General features: G+C 36.4%; 1 protein-coding gene across 9 annotated transcripts in view; it reads right to left on the reverse strand.

Annotated features, from left to right (window-relative positions):
* The window catches only part of LOC128895243 (kinesin-like protein KIF13B), a 131,862-nt gene extending 108,777 nt beyond the window's left edge, over window positions 1-23,085 (reverse strand). For all 9 annotated transcript variants that reach the window (XM_054157670.1, XM_054157672.1, XM_054157667.1 and 6 more), the window contains exon 1: window positions 22,784-23,085. In XM_054157670.1, coding sequence (XP_054013645.1) covers window positions 22,784-22,838 — 55 coding nt within the window. In that variant the 5' untranslated portion in view covers window positions 22,839-23,085. The remainder of the gene's footprint in view (window positions 1-22,783) is intronic.
* Between the last annotated feature and the right edge of the window lie 1,312 nt (window positions 23,086-24,397).

Consider the following 24,397-nt stretch of genomic DNA (forward strand, 5'->3'; position numbering starts at 1 on the left):
CTACCCCCCATTTCCAGTTCTTACACTAATTCTGGGACACCCTGTATACTCTCTAAATATTCCTTTTATTTGTATATTCTCCACATTTTGCTTTAATTCCATCCCCTGCAAGTGGAAATGTAAGACGAGCAGAAAGAGAGAAAAGATCGCGAGAGTATCTCTGTTTCTGTCCAAGTTCATGCATCAGAATTTTAAAGCTTGGTGTTTAGGACTCAAATCGTAATTTCTCTCATCAAAGTTTCTTTTTTTTTTTTCTTACTATTCGCGTCGTACTTTTTCGAAATTGCAGATACCTTGCGGATACCTTGGATAAATCGCGAGAGATCCACGGAGGTACTAAAATAATTATTCCACCTTTATGCGGAAGGGTCACCTACGCAACAATGTTAATAACCGAATGCTGGCAGCGGCGAACAGTTCTTGTTGACGTAGCTGATACACAACCGAATACACGATGTATGCTCGGGGGGGATTTATTTAATTATAAGCCCCGAGCACGCCAAACAACAGCTCAACATTATTCAAGCAGCAAGTTACTACGCTGCTGGATGAATTTTCGATTACGAGGGATTCCTGTGAGATTTACTGGAAAATTCGGTGACGTCTTTGGTGGACAGTAATGAAATTGTAACTGGGATAATTCCTTTCCTTTCCCCCGCCCAACACGATACGTTGAAAACTGTTCCGTTTACAGAGAGTTTATTATTCGAGAAGATCTAAGAAAAAGGATTGAAATCGAAGCAGGCGTTATGTATTTGATTCTGGAGAAGTGTTAGGGAGGAATTATTTATTGCAAAGGGGTTGGGAATGTTATTAAAAAATGCAGAGGAAGTAGAAAGTGCGTACAGTGGAAAATTGGGAAGAGTCCATTTCAAGTGATTGTGACTTCAGAACCGATGCATGGAATAGAAAAATTCAGAGACTATTTTATAGATAAAAGTCTATGTTTACATTGTACATAACAAAAGTTCACATAATTATTAGTTAACATTCATAAAAAACAATAAATGTACGGTAACAGATAACGACGCATTTAATGCAAGGAAATATATCTTCATATTTTCCATTAATTAATAATTATGAGAACTTTTGTTAAGTAAAATGAAAATATAGACTTTCATTGGATCCGAAATTACGATCACTTGAAATCGACTCTTCCCGATTTTCCACTATAGTAACTTTCCCGTCACACTTTCGAGAAACAATTACCCAATTATAATTCCTCAAAACCCAACAAATCAACCACCCCCAAAATTAACCACTTTTTACACCCTCCCTCTCTCCACTTCACCTATCACAGCGCACCAACAATCACATTACCCGTGTACAATTTATTATCGAAGATCTAACCAAAAATCGAGGTCGAAACATTTCGCGACATATCGGAGATACTTCAGATAAGGCTATTACCGTCCCTCTTATCTGACCAACATCCTTAATTGATCAAATCGTGTAAATATTTACACGGACTCCTCGATCGTCGTCCATCGCACGAATAAAAATTCTATCCCCGGAGGTTAAGGGGGTATCCTGAATTAGGAGGTCTAAAAAAAAGCGGATTTTCGTGAATTTTTTTAGGATGGACAAAAATAATTAATTCCATCGATCTTTTTATCCTGTTTTCATACATATTTGAGTAGTCTGTACAAATTTTTTCACCAAGAGATATTCAAATTCAGTCGACTGTGACGCACATTTGTAGAGCATCTCACAATTAAAACTTCGTAATTTTGGTTTGAGACAAAAAAAAACCAAAGAAATTTTCATTTTCATACATTTTTCTTGTATGTGAACTAAAAAAAAAAACCGCAAAAATGGTGAAATGTGAAATTACTGCAAGTTTGAAAAAGAGAACGAGTTCTTTGGGTGCAAAAAAGTCACTTTAACTTGATAAAAATGTTGTTTGACATTTTTTTTTTGTATGAATTTTCTTAGTTCACATAAAAGAAAAATGTATGAAAATGAAAATTTCTTTTGGTTTCTTTTTGTGTCAAACCAAAATTACGATCCGCATCTTTCCCGCCGATAGGAGGTTTTAATTGTGAGGTGCTCTACAAATGTGCGTCGCCAATAAACTTAATTTGAATATTTCTTATTGAAAAAATTTGTACATACTACTCGAATGTGTATGAAAATAAGATAAAAAGTTCGATAGAATTAATTATTTTTTTTGCATCCTAAACAAATTTCTCAAAAAACAGCTTTTTTTAAACCTCTTAAATTCAGGATACCCTCTTAATAAGAGGGATAGGACGAGAGGACGCGAATAAGAAACAGGGGAAGCCCCTGCGCGACGTAATACACCTCAGGGTGGTCGCGGCGTCGTAATGCTCGTTACATCTACGCCCACACGTAATCGTATCACGCAACATCAGTTTGCTGGCAAACATTCGCACTCGAGTTATTCAAACAAACCGTACGCTCCCCACCGCCGAGCCAAGGCGGAGGCGACGCGATCGATCCGATAGACGAGAGAGAGTCCACCCGCCACGAGTTTATTAGAAACTTTTCCGACGGAAAATCGCGTCTCGTCGAGAGGAGGTCGTCGAATCCCAGTCACTGGGAATTCACCAGCAATTTCGAACACCGACGACTTTTACCGTGCTCTGCTCGACTCTTTCCACGTTCTTCGACCGTATCTCGCTTAGACTCCAACCCTAAAACTGCACCTAGACACTCTGCAGTGAAAATCTTCGTGGTTGATCGGTAAATTAAGTGCGACGGGGGCACTTTTAGAAAAGTCGCGGTTGATGTTGGTGATCTTTGGTGGAGATTTTACAATTGTATTTTAGAATTGGAATAAATTCTGTGCTTCTATATTAAGGGGACCAGAAAGTAATGTCGTTTCTTCTACATTAAATTCAAACAAATAAATTTATAATATGTTTCTATATTTGATCAATTATGTAATCGTCCTCGTCGTCAACAATTTTGTCATTTAATGTGCAAATTTTCAATACCTGATCGATACAAATCAATTGGTGCGCAGTGAACTGATAAATAATAAAGAAGTATTGACATTCGCAGAAGCGACATTACTTTCTCGTCCCCCCAATATTTCAGCACTTGTAAGTCTACTTTACGTACAGTGGGTGTGGAATGTATTCGTACGCCGGTCAATTTCCTAAAAAAACTTTTGTGAAATTGTAATTTATTAATTTCTTTTTTTTATAATCAATGATATTCTACATATCCTCGGAAATCTCTAGAATAGATATTTTACAAACAATAGTTACTAGTTTATATAATTTGCGAAATTAACAAGAAAATACAAAAAATTGGCAGAAATATAAAGAAATATAGCAATAAATATTAATATTATATTAACATTAATATTAATAAATATTCGTACGGTTTTTATAAAGAACCATTTACAATAGAATTTGCAACATAAACACATCAGTTTATAGCTTCGTACGAATTAGAAACATCAAAATTACAGTAAAAAAGTCTTAAAAAATGTTTTAATACAAGAGTGGAAAAAGATCCCATCCCGAATAACATCAAATTTGGTTAATTTACCTAATGCCTAGAAGAGTTGCAGCAATTATAAAATGAAAATGAAATTCCACGAAGTATTAATTATTTATAAATTAATGTAAATTCCATGTTTTTTTTTTTAATGAAGTTTTAAAAATTTAACATTTGTTCGAATACCTATTGCTTCTATATTTCTATCAATTTATCGTTTTTTCTTGTTAATTTTGCAACTTATATAAATAACTAATTTTTTTTATACTGCATCTGTTGTAGAGATTTCCACGAATATGTAGAATGTCATTGTTTATGAAAAAGAAGTTAATAAATTGCAATGGAACGTAGTTTTTTTTTTTTTATTTGACCAATGTACGAATACTTACTACACCCACTGTATATTCTCTCGTCATTTTGTTTTGGTGGAATTCCAACGTTGTATGTCAACCAAATCTTCATTATAGTGAATCTAAGTACAGTGTCTTAACCTGATGGACATTGCGATGTATCTGTATACACGAAATTTGATAACTAATCAATTTTAGTTACTATTCTTTAAATAGATTATGGTGTAGAAATTAATTCTGTACCTTTACATTTAATTACTTATAACTCTAGTTTAACCCTTTGCGCTCTAGTGGCGCCTCTAGGGCGGCATATGTAATTTAAAAGCGATTTTTGAACGTACAATTTCAATTGTACTTATATCAAAATACAGCTAATTATTAATTGAAATAATATACATTGAGTCGTGAATGTTTCTAGATATTTCTTTTCGAAGCAGAGTTTTGGTTTTACAGAAATTTATTAGAAAAACGGACTCGATTTGATTCTATAGAAAAATGCCTCGAGCGAAAAGGGTTAACTAGAAATATTTATTGACCATTTTATTATGTTGGGGTACCATAACGAAGAAACGTACAGATTGTAAATGAAGAAACTTTCTTACATCGATGATAACAGTAGTCGAACCGATTCTGCACCGACGAGTGGATCGAGTCATGAATGAACTCATGTTACGAGTATCGATCCGATTGGCCAAGCAGGTTGCCGATGCGTTTGAATAAAGTTAAGGGAGCGGTCCGCTTAGTATGGATTTGCCGCCTTATGCGATTACGTATGCGCGTCGAGTTGAATGTTACGAGCGTTATGACTCGTGTCTGTCATAAGACCTCATGCGTGGCTTCTTTGCATAGTTCCCTGCTCTTAGGCCTCTCCTTCCACCTTTTCCCTCGGTTTAAACGATCTAACCGTTCGCCTACCATTTATCAAGGTGCATTTTCTAGCAGACTCTCTCCAATATTTCACTCTTTTTTATGTATTCTTTCCATCTATTCATCGTCTACTTTTACAACCTTTTTTTATCTAATTATGTGTCTTTGTAACTTACACGTAGCTAGTCGTTTCGTAATTTTATTCAATTTACGTAACTTACGTGATTTATATAGTTTATATATCATTTGTGTAGCTCGTATGTTCGTATCATATAAACGTCATACAAAAGTACAAAATTCATAAAAAACATCATATAAACTTCGTCTAAAATTTGTATAAGATTCGTGTAAACTTTATGTAAAATTCATATAAACTTCTTATAAACATCATACCAAATTTGTACAAAATTTGTTCAAAATTCATATAAACGTCATACAAAATTTGTGCGTGCTTTATATAAACTCCATATAAGATTTTTGTAAGATTTACATAAACGTCATATAAGATTCACATAAACGTCATATAAGATTCACATAAACTTCCCAGAAATTTCATGTGAAATTCATCGGATGAAGTTTCTATTAAAAGAAAAATATCGAGAGATTCGCAACTGGGTGTGAAGAACTCCTCAACGCAAACAGTGTTCCCACCTCGATAAATGCAGCTTCCATTTCACATTAACGAAGGTCCCAGAGAGACGTGCTCGAGCGAAGTCGAATTTCGAGTAATTAACATTGGATATAAATATTAGAACAGCCTCCGTTTGCTTTTTCTTCTGTTCCAAAGTTCCGAGTTTAAGGGAATTATTCATAATCCTTTAATTTCGCCTCGGTGCGAGGTAAAATGTCGGTCGAACGGGATAAGAAGAAACCCCGCCGAGTAAAAAATGTAAAAGGAAATTACACCGTTTCGCGGGTCCCTGAGCAAGACCAAAAAACCTTCTTCCTGGAGCTCTAATTAACCGAAAGAAGCACTCGTCGCCTTCCCTTTTGGAACCGGAAGGAAGATATCGAGCCAAAGGCATCGCCGAACAGCTAATGAAAATTGAACGAAGGAACCGACGGAACGTATTAATTGGCTTCCGACGACGCAACCCTTCGCCGACCAAGAACAAAACCCTCTGGATCGCAATCCTAGAACCCTGTGTCTCGCTTTAACCGGTTAGCTTCGCTAATGAAATGCAAATATTGCCATTTATTAATTGAGTTACGGTGGCATCATAAGAATTTCATGGGGAACATTTACTGGATCGAAAAATAGAATGTTTTTACTTCGAAATAAATTGTAATAAGTTGTAAATTTAACAGAATCTAGTATGTACGTGTACAAATAAATGTGCCAAATTTCAAAATGTTATGGCAGCTACTTTAACTGTAAAAAATCGAGAAAGTTGCCTCGAAATTGGCAGGAAAATAAAACTACCTTGATTAAATATATGTAATTACGTGTTCTTCAAGTACCTCTGTTCCTCTCGTATTTATTAGGTTGTCCCAAAAGTTTCTTTCGTTTTATTAATAATTAATATATACACAATATTTTATGTTTTATGTTACATTAGAAAATTGTGTACAATTCATTTCGCTCCATTACTGTTACAGCATCAATCTCTAAGAAATTAGATCGTCTATTTATATAAACACTGTCACAGAAAATAATTGAGTGTAACTCACGAAAGAAACTTTTAGGACAACCTAATATTATAATTAAAATCTTCGCGAACGTGTCTACAGAAATTGAACCTAAATAGGAATTTATTTTATTCGGCAAATATTATAACATGAACTTAACTTTCAATATTTTTTATATTCTTGCGTATTGTTTGCATTTTGTAGTTTCTTGCATTCAAATTTCCTATAAATGCATAAAGATCCGCTGTCTATGTATAATAATTACACGACTACTAATGGAGTTTATATGTTTCAAGTAATTACTATTGCGATGGAGAAATGAAATAACGGCGATTTTTGTATCGTCGAGAGTTCCACGATTTTCTCGTCGAAGGAATTTTCCCTAGACGCCGGATATCTGGACCCGGAGGCTGCCAAGTGCGTCTTAAGTAAACGTAGCTTTCGTTTTCTTTGGATCCATCTGCCACGGCAGGTAGACAGGTGCTTCGAGCTGGTTTAGACCCAAGTGAAGAAGGTGAAATTCTCGAAGAGACTATTCGAGGAAAGGACACTCGAGGAGCACTCGCAACCCTCCTGCAATACGGACACTTCAATCTTCGACCTCTTCGTGGTTGGAATTTTCTTCAAAATAAATTATTTACTCGAAATTTTATATTCTGTATTATTTGATCATTTTAAGAGATTTATTTGTCGAGTACAGGCTTATTCGTTCCAATAATTATTTTTTTTCTCAGTCATTAGTAGACTGCGAATTTGTATGCATTTATAGTTAATTTCCATAAAATATGCAACGATATAACAAAACATTGAAAGTAAAATCCGCATCATAATATTTACAGAGTAAAATAAATTCCTACTTAGGCTCAATTTTTGTAGGTACGTTTTCAAAGATTTTACTTTGCACAATTTTTATATAAATAAATTTTATTTTATTCTATCTCTCATATTCCTCAACTTCTCAGAGGGTTCTTAGATGTCGGTCCAAATGTGAACATTCTCAAATAATCGTATTACTTCTTGTTTCAGAATTGTTATAAATAAAAGACGCAACATTTTACAAACAACTTTTACGTAAAAACGAAATCTAACGAGATAACCGAGGTCATCTTCTTATTCTCACTTACAGATATTTCCCTTAGAGTCAAGCACAGTTTTTATTCGAAAAACGCGTCTCTGTTACTCTTTAGCCTTCGTCTTTCTTCGAACATACGCCCATATGTTCCACAGATAACCGCTTTCCAACTGTTTATCTCAGTCTCGAAGTTGTTGCGACTTTATCCCGTGCATTAATTATTCCAGTAATATCAATAATCGTTACTGCCAAGGGAGGCGCTGTAATAAACACGTTACAATCGTAAAACCGATAGTGTCGTCGTATTGAACGATATCGTACGCAGTCACGCTGGTTCCCCCGTGTTTCGACAATTCAGGAGTACAGACGCGTTCCCTCCCTCGCGTCGCATATCTCCGCTCATTATCAAGTATAATCGCGGTTTAATATAATCATGCCCGATTCCGCGCGTTGAATTATCCGCGACGAGACATGGTCGTGACAGCTTCGATTTCGATGAAATAATCTCGCTTAATTAGTTCCACTGTTACCGATGGCAACGCGATAACAATAGTTGGGAAACTGGTACGGATCGAGCAAAGTTAGAGGTATCTAACCAAGAGCAGAGAAATGCCCATTGCAGGTGTGTAAAACGAAGTGAGCAAAATATTATTAGCTAAGTTGTATCGGAGGAGATTCGAACTCGCGACTCGGTGGATAGTGGTAAGGGACGATCGTCTTAGCGAGTAAACCGTTCTTTTGGTTGAATTAATTGGGTCTAAATATTGTTTTTAGTTCGATAAGAAAAATGAATCTGATTTCTTTTGAAGTCCTCGCGGTAGCTATGTGAACCTGCCACACGACTTTTCAAAAATTAATTTGGTATCAGAGAAAATGATAGTATTTCGTTTGTAGTTGATTGTAGTAATAATAGTTTCGTTTGTGCCTTTATAAATTAATAATTAAAAAAATTAAAAAAGTGGTCAGCACCCGACATTGAGATTTTTGGAATCTGTTTTTTCCCTACTCTTTAGAATCGTTTGTACCCGTTTGTACCGCTTGTCGTTTAGTTTGTACCTCAATAGTTTAAATTTTATAATTCAACCGTATCAGCAATTGCTTGTAAAATTTTAACTGTTGAGATACAAACGAAACGATAGCGGTACAAACGGGAACAAACGATTCTAAAGAAGAGGGAAAAAATAAACTTTAAAAATCTCAATGTCGGGTGCTAACCATTTTTTGAATTTTTTTTAATTATTAATTTATGAAGGTACAAACGAAACTATTGTTACTACAATCAACTACAAACGAAATACTATCATTTTCTATTAAAAAAAAAATGAATATTTGCAAAGTCGGGTGCCAGGTCCACATAGCTCCTCGCGGTTTTTTAGTTCTTAGAAGTGCGGGGCGATAAGCCTGTTAATATAAACACTCTCTGAGTTTTCGTAGAGATAAAATAAAATTCATTTAAGTAAAACTATAGTATTTCATTTACTGCTTCCACCCATGATCGAACACTCTGTTCCTTTATTATTACCTAGGTAACGACTTGTTACGTTAGTTTATATCGGAAATGCATAAAATTCGCAATCTAATAATTAATAATGAACAAAAATTTGTGTGACTCGTTGAATTTAATGCTGTCTATCTTACAATTGAACTACCGAATAGAAGAATTCTAATGTTCAATGAGCATGGATTCAGTTGCAATAGAGATTACTCTGAAAGTGGAGATGTTCAGATTGCCATAAATCTGAGTCAGAATCTATCTAATTAGCAGGTCTGTAAGAGCAACCACTCTTGGTTTCATTATCAATCAGGTTCTCGGTTACATATCAATCAGCTCCAAGTTCGGTCAATTTAACGGACCGATCAGACTCCATCAGTCGTCGGTTAATCGGATAATCAATTAGTTGACATAGGAGCAATTAAGCTCATCAGACGTGACCTCCCTAGTCGCTCAACTAGTGATCCATGACCCTCTAGTTCGACTAGGAGGGACCAGTGAACTCTTCCTCGTACGAGTAGGGACCTGTGACCTTTACTCGTCTAGATGAAAGGTTCAAGGCCCTCTGGCGGCTCAACAAGAAATTGCTGAATTCCTTCTGGTCTAATCAGGTGTCTATAAAATAATCACTAGGTGTCTAGTTACAGATTCGGGATTTTCCAGTGGTCCAAGTAGAAACTAGTAAACTTCTACTATTACGAAATTCTTATTATTTACTTGTATTTTTATTTTCTTTTTGAAATTACCCAGTTCTCTATTAACACTTTATCTACCGGGCTATTTAGAAACAGTCTTTAATTAAAAAAAGAATTTTCTACAGCAGCATATGCCGATCTAGGCTGACAATAATTCCTTCATACTATAACTATAATAAATAAATTCGTGAAGCTAAATACTGGAATTAAAAAGCCTATAGAAATAGGCTCCCGATAAATAAAGTGTTAACAATATCTTTATCGCAGTTTTCGCTGACAATCATTGAAACAAATAAATACTTATCATGTATAAATAAAAATTCTTTTAGTCCTCCCTTTTTTAATTTTAAATACATCCTAACATTTCGACTACTCCCGCTTACTCCCGCTACTCGACTTAGTTGCCGGTAGTTTCGGTACAGAAAAGTGTCAAAAAGTTTATCTAAACAAAACGATCTCCTATCATATAAACCTTTGCATAAATTCGCGTAAATAAGGCCCGGAACGTCGCAACTGAAATACCGAATAGCAAGGCGATTGAAAAAAAAAAAATACCGTGAATAATGAAACGTGGAGTCGATCGAGCGCGAGGGATCGATACCGTGGAATTAGTCGGCGCGGCGAACGTCAATGGAGATTATTATGCAAGGATGACGGAACGGCGATCGTCGCTCGTGTGCAACGTGAATCACGATACACCGATCGCCACGGCGATAAAGGCTAGTCCGAGGTGGTTCGATAACTGTCAGTCACTAGACGATTGTACACATACGCGACCGGGGAGTTACATACTACAGCCCCTGCTGGCATGGAACAGCTTCAAAGCGCGGTAATGCGGGGGAGGATACCCCGCGGATCGATAACGGGGGAGGAAGATGGTGTCCACAAAGTAAACCGATGAATTGAGCGGCTATCGAGAAACCGGTGGTCGACGGCTGACGGAATGGGGCCGAGGTAATTAATTCTGCGTTAATTATACTGTTAATTGAATTATTAAAAGGAAAGAGATAGGATATTCTACCACTGAAACTACAATTTGACAGGAACAAATTATAAGAATTTTGTACATTTCTCAGTTATCAATTTTCTCCAACTAACGAGCTATGTGAACCTGGCACCCTACTTTTCAAAAATTAATTCTTTTTTTTAAAAAAATGACAGTATTTTGTTTGTACTTGAATGTTACCACCAATAGTTTTGTTTTTACCTGTTGGGTTAATAAAGGAACCGGACCACCAATCTCTCAATAACTATTATATATTTGATTAACGATACAACGTGGTCGCCGGTCATAGCTCGACTAGACGCATCAAACACACACACATTCGCCTAGAAACAAAAAAGTCTAGCACACACATACCTAACACGGAGGCGCGTAGATATTTCGCGGCATTTTCAACAGTATCTTCATCAATTAATAATTCAAAATAATTCAAAAGATGGTCAGCACCCGATAATGAGATTTTCGAAATCTGTTTTTTTTCCTATTCTTTAGAATCGTTTGTACTCGTTTGTACCGATTTTCGTTTCGTTTGTACCTCGATAATTTAAATTTTACAAGCAATTGTTGATACGGTTGAATTATAAAAGTTAAACTATTGTGGTACAAACGAAACGAAAAGCGGTACTAACCGGTACAAACGATTCTAAAGAATGGGGAAAAAACAGATTTTGAAAATACTGAAAATTGACTATTTCCACTCTTACGCGGATCAATAATTGCTATATAATTTAAACTACTGAGGTACAAATGAAACGAAAAGCGGTACAAACGGGTACAAACGATTCTAAAAAATAGGGAAAAAACAGATTTCAAAAATCTCAATGTCGGGTGCTAACCATTTTTTGAATTTTCTTTATTTACTAATTTATAAAGGCACAAACGAAACTATTGATGGTACACTCAAGTACAAACGAAATACTATCATTTTCTATAAAAAAAAATTAATTTTTGAAAAGTAAGGTGCCAGGTTCACATAGCTGAAGTAAGGTACGAAGACGAAGACCTTCGCGAAGAAGGGACGACAATTGTATGTCTCTCATTGCCAGATACCAACCCCCCCCCCCCTGCCTGCCAATTCTTATTTCTCTTGTCTGTAGTTTTGCCTGAGTATAGCCGGATAAGGGGGTCAAAAGTGCCCTTGAACAAAATTGATCAATGAACATATCAATTAACAGAGTGTTAAAAAAAACCATTTGTGCCAAATTTCAACCCCGTACCCTTACTGGAAGGGTAGTTACAGGGCAAAATGCAATTTACAGTTTAAGCTGTATATCTTTTGTCGTACTGTATGAAAAATTTTGAAAAAAATTACAAATATTCTACTTTGTGGAAGACTTTTACTTTTCTACTTTTTTTTCCTTTTTCTTTTAAATTATTTTTAAGCTTCTCGAATTTTTTATTAATCCGCTTTGCAGTGAAAAATTCTGAAAAAACTCACAAACACGTACGCCATAAAGTAGGATATCTGTAATTTTTTTCGAAATTTTTGATAACGTACGACAAAAGATACACAGCTTAAACTATAAATTGCATTTTGCCCTGTAACTACCCTTCCAGTAAGGGTACGGGGTTGAAACTTGGTACGAATGGTTTTTTTTAACACTATTAATTGACATGTTCGTTGATCAATTTGGCTCAAGAACACTTTTGATCCCCTTATCCGGCTATACCCTTTAAAAAGAAGGAAAAATAAATTGAAATGGCATTTTAAAATGATTGTAATTACCTACTTCCAATCTGATCAATTTGGAATGATTTTGCCACAATTTTTGGAAGACGACAATTTTAACAGAGAATCAATTTTATTCATAAATTAGTGTGTTCCTCCACTCTCCAATTACAAAGGCTGCCTCGTATAGATTGATTTTCGCTATTTCCAGTCATTTCGATTGCCTTCTCGAGAAACGAGCGTGGATTCGTTTCTTCGAAACTTCGTTATTTCCGGCCAACGACAGAGTCGCCTCAAGTGGCGTTAAAAAATAACGCGGTACTTCAACTCAAGTTGGAGGTAAATATTACCTCGGAGCAGCCCCCGTTCCAAAAATATAAACAGTAATGGAAGATTGAGAAGCGTAACCACGGTAGCCTCCCATGAAATTAATTCCACGAACGACCATCGATTCGTTTTAATTCAATGTTTAAATGAAAAGTTTCGTTTAACATTTCCCTCCTAAATTGAATGATATCGATCTCTACATACAGTGGGTGTAGAAAATATTCGTACACCGATCAATTTCCAAAAAAAACTATGTCAGATTGTAATTTATTAATTTATTTTTGATAAACAATGACATTCTACATATTCTCGGAAATCTCTAGAATAGATAGATTACAAAAAAATAGCTATTTATGTAAGTTGCGAAATTAACAAGAAAAAAAACAATTAATCGATAGAAATGTTGAAGCAATAAATATTCGCACAACTGTTTAATTTTTACATTAATTTATAAGTATATAATACTTCGTTCGTGGGATTTCCTTTTGGTTTTATAATTATTGCAACTCTTCTAAGCATTAAATTAACTAAATTATTAGTTATTCGAAGTGGGATCTTTTTCCATTCCTCTATTAGAACCTTTTTTAAAAGTACTTTACTGGAAATTTGATGTTTTCTAATTCACACGGAGCAATAAACTAATGTGTTTACGTTACAAACTCTACTGTAAATGGTTCGTCATAAGAATCGTATAAATACTTATTGCTTCTATACTTTTACCCACTTTTCGCATACTTTTTTGTTAATTTCACAAATTATATTAACCAGTAAAACATCATTGATTACAAAAAAAGAAGTTAAGAAACTACAATTTCACACAAAAGTTTTTTTGGGAAATTGATCGGTGTACGAATACATTCTACACCCACTGTACGTTATCATAGACTATCATTGGAGAAATAGAGGATACTGAACAACCTCAACTATATTTTTATAATTAGGGGAAGGGGGTGCAAAGTAACTTATTAATAAAATTAATTATCCATTACAATAGTTGGTAGTTTATTATTAACCCTTTGCACTCGAGAGGTGACTCTCAGTCGCCATTAGGTTTCACGCAGCAAATCTACAATAGCTAATGATTCTTTAGGTTTAATTTCTTTAGAGTTCGAAGTGTCGATAGAATGATTGTCGCCGATGTTATTCTCGAATCTAAATAGCTTAGAATTCATGGCAATAGAACGCTAAGAAACATCTTGAGTTACTGGTAGATACCAGAAAAAAAGGCCTCGGATGCAAAGGGTTAATCTTATTTACATTTTAAATATTCAAGCACTTAAAAAATAAATTAAAAAATTCCTCCCCCTAAAACTTGATGTTTCTCTATTTTCCCCCTTCTTATTATACTTGCCAAGCGTGGTCTCGCTTTATCTAACGACTACATTGCTCACGTCGACTCCGGTGCAGCGGTTAATTGGTCGATAAATTTTTCTTGCGAAAAGTGCTGCCAGATGAGATTCTAAGTTTTGCTAAACTACTCGTAGCAATTATTCACCCGTCGTGTCACGTTCTATTTTTTTCTCGCAAGATATACGCGACACTCTCGGGTCTTCCAAGTCTCTGACATATGGGGAAATCACTGATAACAGGTTTATCAGCGATACCAGAGTTCCACTCATGACTTTTCCTCAAATGCCTTGCGTTATCAATAAGTTGGGTGGATGTACAAGATACCTAAAAATTTCCGCGGTAGTTCTAGTATCTTTCTTCTGTCTTAATTTCAGGACTGAACACGTGTGGCGCCCATAATTCGCGCATTCTCTGTGCGCTAAAATTCATTTTAAAACTCCATCCCAGCCATTTACTACAATTTGCCATTTATGACCCCGGTAAAAGGTCCTTTTGGTTCTTTTTCCCTTCGCTAAAATTCCACGAAGAGTTTTATCCGATATCGTCGCTCCATTGTTTTCTTAAAGTTCGTTTCTTATTTCGAGTCCCGAAATTAGAACACACCGCGTCATTATTTGGTCGATAAATTCTGAAACGCCATGTACATCGACGGGTCGCCAAATGTCACGGGACGAAAAACAAAGAATTTAATTAAACGGAGCACGTAGATCGTAAAAGCGAGTTGTAAAGCGCGAGTGAAAGCAGGAGAGTAGCAGAAAACGGTAATTCAGGTAATTATATAGGTGAATAGACGAGGGAGAGTGGGAAGAATCCAAGGAGAAAGAAAAAAATAGAAATGTTATGGCAACGCGTGCGAATGAAATTAAATAGAATCGCGGATAAGAAAGCGCGGAAATTTCAACAAGGAACGTTGGATTTAATTAAATTCACTTACTGTAATAAGTCGACCACCGTAAAACTCGTCCGTGCTACCGTTATAGTTCGCGCCGCGACTATAGTCGCGCGTGTTTCGATGACAACGAACCCAAGACGAAATTTATATCCAGAGAAAACTTTCTAAAACCAAATGTAAGTAATTGATTCGGTAAAATAATGTTAGTTCGATAAAAAGGGAAAACATCACGGATATTCTTTAGACTTTATTATACAATATATTAGGCTGTCTGGAAAGTTCATGCCGATTTTTAGTAGGCGGTACAGGTCTGAATATATCGGAATGGCTGATAACAAATAAAATGTGTACATTCCTTAACAGGTGGAAAGGTTGTGAAACAAAATGGTATGTCGACAATCGATATTGAACTGAAACGTCTCGATAGATCGTTGTGAGGAGTCGAATTAAGGTCGATTCAGATTATACGACACGGACCGGCAACGACACGTACCGGCATCGACACGACAAAACGTTAAAACACGCGTTTCAATGGAACTATTCACACTTAACAGACACCGACCTGAACGTTACGTCAACGGGAATAGTGTGAATAGTTCCATTGAAACGCGTTTTTTAATGTTTTGTCGTGTCGGTGCCGGTACGTGTCGTATAATCTGAATCGACCTTTAGTTTAATCGAGAAACAAGGGAAAAAGCGAAGTGAACGGAGGCGAGAAGAGAAACAAAGAAGATAATAGACGTATAATAAGAAAACGTAAAATCGTGAAAAGCATTGATATAAGCAAATGATTTGCATTTAATCAATCTTTTACGAAGTATAATTATAAAATATAAGCAGATTAACTGTATTCGATTTCTCTTTACGAAAGGTACGTATATAATTCAATAAATATATATCAAAATTCAAATATGCCTTTGAATTTTTCTTAAAAAAAGGCATGAACTTTCCGGACAACCCAATATATAGAAAGAAAAAAAATAAAAAACTTTACAAGCTGCCCCATTTAATACAAAATAATTTACTAGACGGAGCTTTCGTTTCCTTGGAATTCATTCACAGACTTACAGTGTGTGTAGAAAGTATTCGTACACCGATCAATTTCCCCCAAAAAACTGTAAAATTGTAATTTATTAACTTATTTTTTTATAAACAATAACATTCTACATATTCTCGGAAATGTCTAAAATAGAAAGATTACAAAAAAAAATAGCTATTTATGTAAGTGGCGATATTAACAATTAGAAAAAACAATTAATCGATGGAAATGTTGAAGCAATAAATATTCGCACAACTGTTTAATTTTTACATTAATTTATAAGTATATAATATCTCGTTCGTGGGATTTCCTTTTGGTTTTATAATTATTGCAACTCTTCTAAGCATTAAATTAACTAAATTATTAGTTATTCGAAGTGGGATCTTTTCCAATTCCTCTATTAGAACCTTTTTTAAAAGTACTTTCTTGGAAATTTGATGTTTTCTAATTCGTACGGAGCAATACACTAATGTGTTCACGTCACAAACTCTGCTGTAAATGGTTCGTCATAAGAATCGTATAAATACTTACTGCTTCTGTACTTTTACCCACTTTTCGCATACTTTTTTATTAATTTCACAAATTATATTAACTAGTAAAACATCATTGATTACAAAAAAAGAAGTTAAGAAACTACAATTTCACACAAAAGTTTTTTTGGGAAATTGATCGGTGTACGAATACATTCTACACCCACTGTATATTGGGATGAATTGGATTCTTAACGAATCGCGCGGGAAATTCAAAGATCGCGCGGGGAAAATTCTTCCCAACGATCTTTCGAAGGTTCCGATTCCATTGGCCGCGACAATCGGTAGCTTTGAACTCGCGGAAACCTTCCCTAGGATCCTTGGCCCACATATTCGCACGTGATCGAACGCCTGATCAGCGCTTCCACGTAATCGACGTATCGAGTATCATTATAGGACGAGAAAACGACGATACAGGCGCGCTATGATCGTCGCGTTAAGGGGGTATCCTGAATTAGGAGGTCCAAAAATAAGCGGTTTTTTGTGAGTTTTTTTAGGATGGAAAAGAATAATTAATTTTATCGAACTTTTTATCCTATTTTCATACATATTTGAGTAGTCTGTTCAAATTTTTTCAACAAGAAATATTCAAATTGAGTCGACTGCGACGCACATTTGTAGAGCACCTCACAATTAAAGCCTCCTATCGGCGGGAAAGATGCAAATCGTAATTTTGGTTTGACACAAAAAAAAAACCAAAAGAAATTTTCATTTTCATACATTTTTCTTCTAAGTGAACCAAGAAAATTCATACAAAAAAAAATTTTAAACAGCTTTTTTATCAAGTTAAAGTGATTATTTTCACCCAATGAACTCGTTCTTTTTTTCAAACTTGCAGTAATTTCACATTTCACCATTTTTGCGAGTTTTTTTAGTTCACACAGAAGAAAAACGTATAAAAATGAAAATTTCGTTTGGTTTTTTTTGTGTCAAATCAAAATTACGAACTGCATCTTTCCCGCCGATAGGAGATATTAATTGTGAGGTGCTCTACAAATGTGCGTCGCAGTCGACTCAATTTGAATATTTCTTGTTGAAAAAGTTTGTACACGCTACTCAAATATGTATGAAAATAGGATAAAAAGTTCGATAGAATTAATTATTCTTTTCCATCCTAAAAAAATTCACGAAAACCCGCTTTTTTTTAGACCTCCTAATTCAGGCTACCCCCTTAAAGGATAGGAAGAGTGAAGGAGGGTTCATCGTAACGAAAAATAGAATGAAATCGACGTCCTTATTCAAAAGATGTTGCGTTTTAAATCGTACTTTTTCTGCAGCTTGAAATATTTGTTGCATTGCGTTAAAAAAAAATCAAATAGCGTCTTTGAAGGATATTGAATGCAACTACGAAAGTTTATATTTGTGTTCTTGATTTAAATTGTATTTGTTCGCAGCTTGAATTATTATTAGGTTGTTCTAAAAGTTTCTTTCGTGAGTTGCATTCCATTATTTACTGTGGCAGTGTTTATATAAATATGCAATCTAATTTCTTAGACATTGATGGTGTAACAGTAATGGAACGAAATGAATTGTACACAATTTTCTAATGTAACATAAAACATAAAATATTGTGTGTGAATTAATTATTAATAAAACGAAAGAAACTTTTGGGACAACCTAAGATATTTGTCACGTTGCGTTAAAAAAAAAACTTCAAACAGTATCTTTGAAGATGGTCGAATACAATGATAAAAGTTCGCATTTGAGTTCCTTGTATTTATCGTTAAAAAAAAGAGTTCCACTGATTACGCGAAAAATCGTCTTTCCAGCAGGAATCGCATTCCCTCGGTTCTCCATCGCAATCGGAAGACTTTGAATGACACGCGACACGAGTACGGGAATCGAATATCGTTCGTAAACGATTGCAGAGAGTGCATGCAAAGTGGATTCTTGAATACGTCGGTTGCTGGACCAATATCCTGTCGAACTTTCCAGGTCAAACAAAGCTCTTTTTTTTCAGAGAATTGTAAAAAGCTCTACAGGCTGTCCCATTTAACGCGACCATCCTCTATACTCCCTGCATATTCGTTTAATCAACGATAAGAATACCAATTTTATTTAAAATAATTTAGGATAATTTTGATTTAAGAATGTACGAAATAATTGTAATTTCTAGCGATAATTTACATCAACGTTCCCCCATTGACGAATCTTTGATAACCGATAAGGGGAAGGAACGTTCGAGAGCGTTAATTAAAAATTCACAAGTTTGTGGCGACGCAGCTAGCAAATTAGCGAACATGTCGAATGTTGCGATCGTCGAGTTCGAGACCATCGAACACGGGCCAGGTAATCGATACTTCGCTCGAACGCTTCCGCTCGGTTTACTTTTATTTCCTTAATTATCCGACGACGAGTAATTATCGGGGAAAGTGCACTTCTGGTCTGAATAGCGGTGCCTGTTGATAATCTAAGCTGTTCGAACCTCGACGCGCTGCGTACCATCGATCGGCTCCAATTTCTCGCGGTACAATTTAGTGGTACAACATTTATGGTGTAACTGCGCCGAACGTGTTTTGGATTATAAAAGGGGAACGCTTTTTAGTAGTTACTAGAAGTTATTCGTTGTTTATTATTCGTAGTAGTTATTTGTATTCGTACTCGTATTAGATGGTCCCAAAAGTTTCTTCCATTTTATTAATAACTAGTACATACACAATATTTTATGTCTAATGTTACGTTATACAATTGCATACAATTCATTTTGCTTCGTTACTGTTACAACGTTAACATCGAAGAAACTAGCTGGTTGTCTATTTATATAAATACTGCCACACAAAATAATTGAGTGCAAGTCACGGAAGAAACTTTCGGGACAACCTAATATTTACATTCATTATTTGTAGACTGCGGATCTTTATGCATTTATAATATGTCGAAATATGCAAAATACATGCAAGATGTATGCAATGTATATGGTAAACATAAGTATAGGAAATGTATGTATGGATCTATAAAATAATTATATAATAACTAGATAACTACACCATTAAATAATTAGATATGCATTTATGCAAAAAATATGCAACATATGCTATATGCAAAATAAAAAATATATTTTTGGAATCATCTAATCATGACATAAATTTCTGTCCAGATCCCATTCGTCTACCAATTGTCTATAAAAATATGCATTTGCATAAAGATCCGCAGTCTAATTATTTGTATTCATTATTCCTATTCATCATTCGTATTAATTATTTATAATCATTATCCGTAACCATTGTCTGTAATCATTAGACTGCGGATATTTATGTACTTATAGGAAATTTGGATGTCCAAGAAATTACAAAAAGCGCACAATATTCGAGAATATAATAAACACTGAAAGTAAAATAAATTTCTATTTGTGTTTCATTTTTGTGGGTATGTATGCAATGATTTTATTTTGCATAAAGATCCGCAGTCTAGTAATCATTATTCATATTCACTGTTCATTGTTCAGACAAGTACGTTCGCAAATCTAACTGAAATCCGCGCGTAAATACCGCAGGCAATGGCGTCGTTAATGGCGCTTTCTTTATCAGCGCGCGCGCGTAAACGATATTTCGATTACAGCGTCGGTGGCGCGTTACGTCAAAACATCCAACGATAAACGTACACGTCGATACGCTGAACGCCCGCATCCACCTGAAACGTTGCACGGTCGAGGACGGGTCCAAAGGACAGTCGCGATAGTAAACGAAAGCAAAAACTCGAGGTCTGTCAGCTGCTCTAACAAAAAAAAAAAGAGAGAGAGAAACTACTCCGTAATCGCATCGTAAACCGTTCCTACTGCGTCGAGAACACATATGGAAAAAATCCATATTCGAATAAGAGATAAACTGTTGAAATTATAATTTTACCACTTACAATTACAAATAAAAATGTAACCGTTCAATCAAATAAAATAAGTCGCGAGCGAATCGTTATACTGTAGCTTTACTCGTTATCAGTTATTTGAATAAAACACGATCTACCTCTGGTCGAGATGCAGCTCGATAACGCGTCCCATACGTATCGCGTTATCAGTGGACTCGCGTTTCCATTGTCCCTCGATTCTATATTAATCATTTATTTGATCATATTCAACGTCTTTATATACGAGAAAAACGAAACGCGAGATTTCACATCGATACGGATAGGTGAAAGGGCGAGGTTCCAACGAACGTGGCTTTAGCCATCGTAACTCCAAATATCTGCTCAGTTGTTTACAGAGGCTTGATCGTTGGAAGGATACACGAGATCGACGAATCGCGCAGAAAACGACGAAATTGGCGTCGCAAAGTACACGCTCCGACTGCTTTTCTTTCAACGTCGACGCCGATAAACCGAAAGTCGTTCGTTCGTCGCGATAGCTCGACGTCGGCAAATCGTCCAGCGAGTTTTTCTTTCGGACAGGAACGATTGAATTTGCTCGCGGAAGAACGCGTCGCGTGCCCGATCGAACGAAACTCGATGTTCGAAGGTCGCCGAGTGTAACGTCACTCTGTCATTTTAGTCACATGTTTGTTCTTTGTCACGCGGTTTAACGTGCGACAGCCTGTGTCACGGCGCGACGGATCGTTTCGCACGAGCGAACCAATGCGACCACGCTGCTCGAATCTTAAAAAATGATTCTGGAATCGATTGCGAATCGAAATGACTGGAATCTATTCATTTGCAATGAAAACCCTAGACTAAGAATAAATCTGAAGTTTGCCGATATGTTTGTCTCGTTTCTTCTGTTGAACATTTTCCAAAGAAGGAAATGAGAGAACACACGGCAGAAAACTTCGAATTTATTCGAAGTCTAGGGTTTTGCCCATCACTGATTTACACCAAAGAAACCTACAGAATCGATTCGAAAAATCGTTCCTCTGATTGTCCAGTACATCTCGGATATATTTTCATGTTAGATCTCCATATGTAAGACGTTACAGAGATAGAGACTACGAGGTTAATTAGCTATTTATTCGACGTGAATTTAAAAATCTATTCATCTATTCATTGAAAAATCTGGAATCTATTCATTTGCACCAAAGAATCCTACGGAATCGATTCGAAAAATCGTTCCTTCGATTGTCCAGTACATCTCGGATATATTAGGTTGTACCAAAAGTTTCTTCCATTTCATTAATAAGCAACACATACACAATATTTTATGTTTTATGTTACATTAGAAAATTGTGTACAATTCATTTCGCTCCATTACTGTTACACCATCAATGTCTAAGAAATTAGATTGTCTATTTATATAAACACTACCGTACAGAATAATTGAATGTACATTACGAAAGAAACTTTTGGGACAACCTACCATTTTCATGTTAGATCTGCATACGTAAGACGTTACAGAGATGGATACTACGAGGTTAGTTAGCTATTTATTCAGCGTGAATTTAAAAATTGCGAACCTCGCGAATAGTTGGATGATTTACGAGGAAATCGATTTGGAATCGAATATTGATGTCTCGTCGTACGACAGGTTGATGTCACAACGCGATCTTTTCGCACGAGCCAAAGAAAACGAATAAAAGGAGAAGAGAGTGCACGCGCTGCTTACGTTCTTTGGAAATTTTAACGTACGCTGGCTCGCGCGACACGATTTGCATCGACGTCTCCACGATCACGATTAACTCAGATGTTAAGTGGGTTAAATTGTCCCACCTTTTACTTACAGTTTTCTCATTCAGCTGGCAATGTTACGAACTGAATGCTAAATGCTAAATGGTAAATAAGCGACAACAGGAATTTGTACAAGTCGAAACGGATTAGTTGTTGACACTATCCTGCCTCGCAGTTGGAATTCTCCGTTTCCTTTAAATCGTGTCTCGAAGAGTTAATCGCGATCAACGATTACCGAGCAATAAGGCACTAATCATTGGATATTAAGATTCACAACGGCAGATTACTAATACGAATGGCGCTACCGATTAGTCTGACAACAGGGAACGATGATTGGAAAGGTAATCACAAAGCAATCAGTGACAACGCATCGATGCTACGAACACGACACGGTGACCTCTGTATTTCGGACAAAGGAGCAACGAAGATTCAACTGGTAAACACTAGAGACGCGGGTTGTCGAAGAGGTTGGCCCCTGCACAGTGTTCTTCTCCACGTTTCGTTCTTTATCGAGACACGAAGCAGCGATACGAGAGTCAGATAAGGAAACACGAGACGATAACGAGGCTCGATATCGCGCGCGGCAGGTGGAAACACCGACTCCTTCGCAGCCAAGGATTAAATGGAAAAATGTCACTGTCAAAAACGTTACACCGATCGCGACGCGTAGGAATCGGTGCTGTCGATTCTCGAGAAATCGTACACGCACGATAATACGGCTGCTCCGAAACGCACGACGATCGGCGCAAGTGGTTAGCAGATAATGGAAGAAACTTTCGGTGAAAACGACACAATTTTGAAGGATACGTACCTCGACGATTGAACGGCCGAACCCGAACGGCAACCTTTATTTTATCCGTAGCCATGATTTCACACCGGTAACGCGCACTGTATATCCCGATCACAAGGAACTGCTCGATGCTTTTGTATACACAAATAGAATTTTCACACGAACTTCATAGCGCTACATTATTTTCAACCCATACCGCGAACTTTTCATCCTTTCAAACGGCACTACGTCTCATCGAGCTCATGACACACTTCGCCATATTGCTTCAAGCTCGTCGTGCGCCAGACGACAGTCGTCCTATCGAGTGAACGTACTTTCGAGAACTGCCGCTAGGAACGCTCTCCGGTGACCGAGTCCTGTGACGTCACGTGTCCTGTCGCCCACCATCTGGTGGGGGAATATCGAACCGAGCATCGAGCACCGTCGATCGATGGGAACGTTTCGAGGCGACCATAGCCCGCGTCCTTTGAAACCGCGATCGCGTATAATTCACCAGTATATTCTCATATTTATCTCTTACGTTTCGAAATGAAATTACAATAAATACTACTGACAAGGTAACAAGAAACTTTGTGTATTATTTTTTCATCGATAATTTCTTTACCTTCTATGACGAGATTTTAAACAACTTAATTACATCTGAGCTATCCTTGATGAAAAAACAGGTTTTTGGAGAAGTTCTTGTGTATAAACCAATGGTTAAGAGTTCATGTTATTCCAATTTATGCGTGGAATGATGTGGAATAAAGTAAAATATGTGAATGTGCCACAATGTCGGTAAATCGTTACTGGTTGCGTCATCTAGCACTAATGCTTACAACTATTTCAAATATAATATAATTATAAGACTACTTTTTTATTACCGATGATTCAGTTTAAAGGAGTGGCAAATATCATCAAAGTATTATTATTTAATATTCATCTTATAAAAGATATGTAACAGCATATTTGTAAATAAATAATTCCACGTTGTAGAATTTAAGTGTAGGATTTGAATGTGAATTCAGGCCCCGCAAAATTTTTGAACCCGGCCCCGCAAAAGGTCACACCGGCCCTGAGTATAATTGAGGGGTAGTATTTGCATTTACTTCAGAAGTATTTTCAGTTGTTAACGACTATATAAGCTTTTCCATACTTCACTAGATATGCGAGTCTCATTTTTTTCTTTCTTTTACATGTCTGTTATACAGAGTGTCCCAAAAATGTTGTAGTTCCTTGAAATGGGTGATTCGGGAGGTGATTTGAAACAACTTTTTCCTTAGCGAAAATGTTGTCCGAGGCTTCGTTAAGGAGATATTAAGAGAAAACCCAGACCAATCAGAGCGCGCGTATACCGTTGGAGCGGCCGTGGTAGCGAAGGCTACGAGCTAAGCGGCCGCGTCAATGTCTTTCGATGCACGTCGAGTCACTTGTTCGCGTACAAGCGCGGCCGCTTAGCTCGTAGCCTTCGCTCCCGCCGGCGTTCCAGCGGTATACGCGCGCTCTGATTAGTCAGGGTTTTTTGTTAATATCTCCTCAACGAAACCTCGGACAACATCTTCGCTAAGGAAAAAGTTGTTTCAAATCACCTCCCGAACCACCCTTCTCAAGGTGTTTTGGGACAACATTTTTGGGACACCCTGTATATTTACATAT

This window comes from Hylaeus anthracinus, unplaced genomic scaffold (assembly GCF_026225885.1).
Source record: "Hylaeus anthracinus isolate JK02 unplaced genomic scaffold, UHH_iyHylAnth1.0_haploid 5, whole genome shotgun sequence".
Classification (NCBI taxonomy): Eukaryota; Metazoa; Arthropoda; class Insecta; order Hymenoptera; family Colletidae; genus Hylaeus; species Hylaeus anthracinus.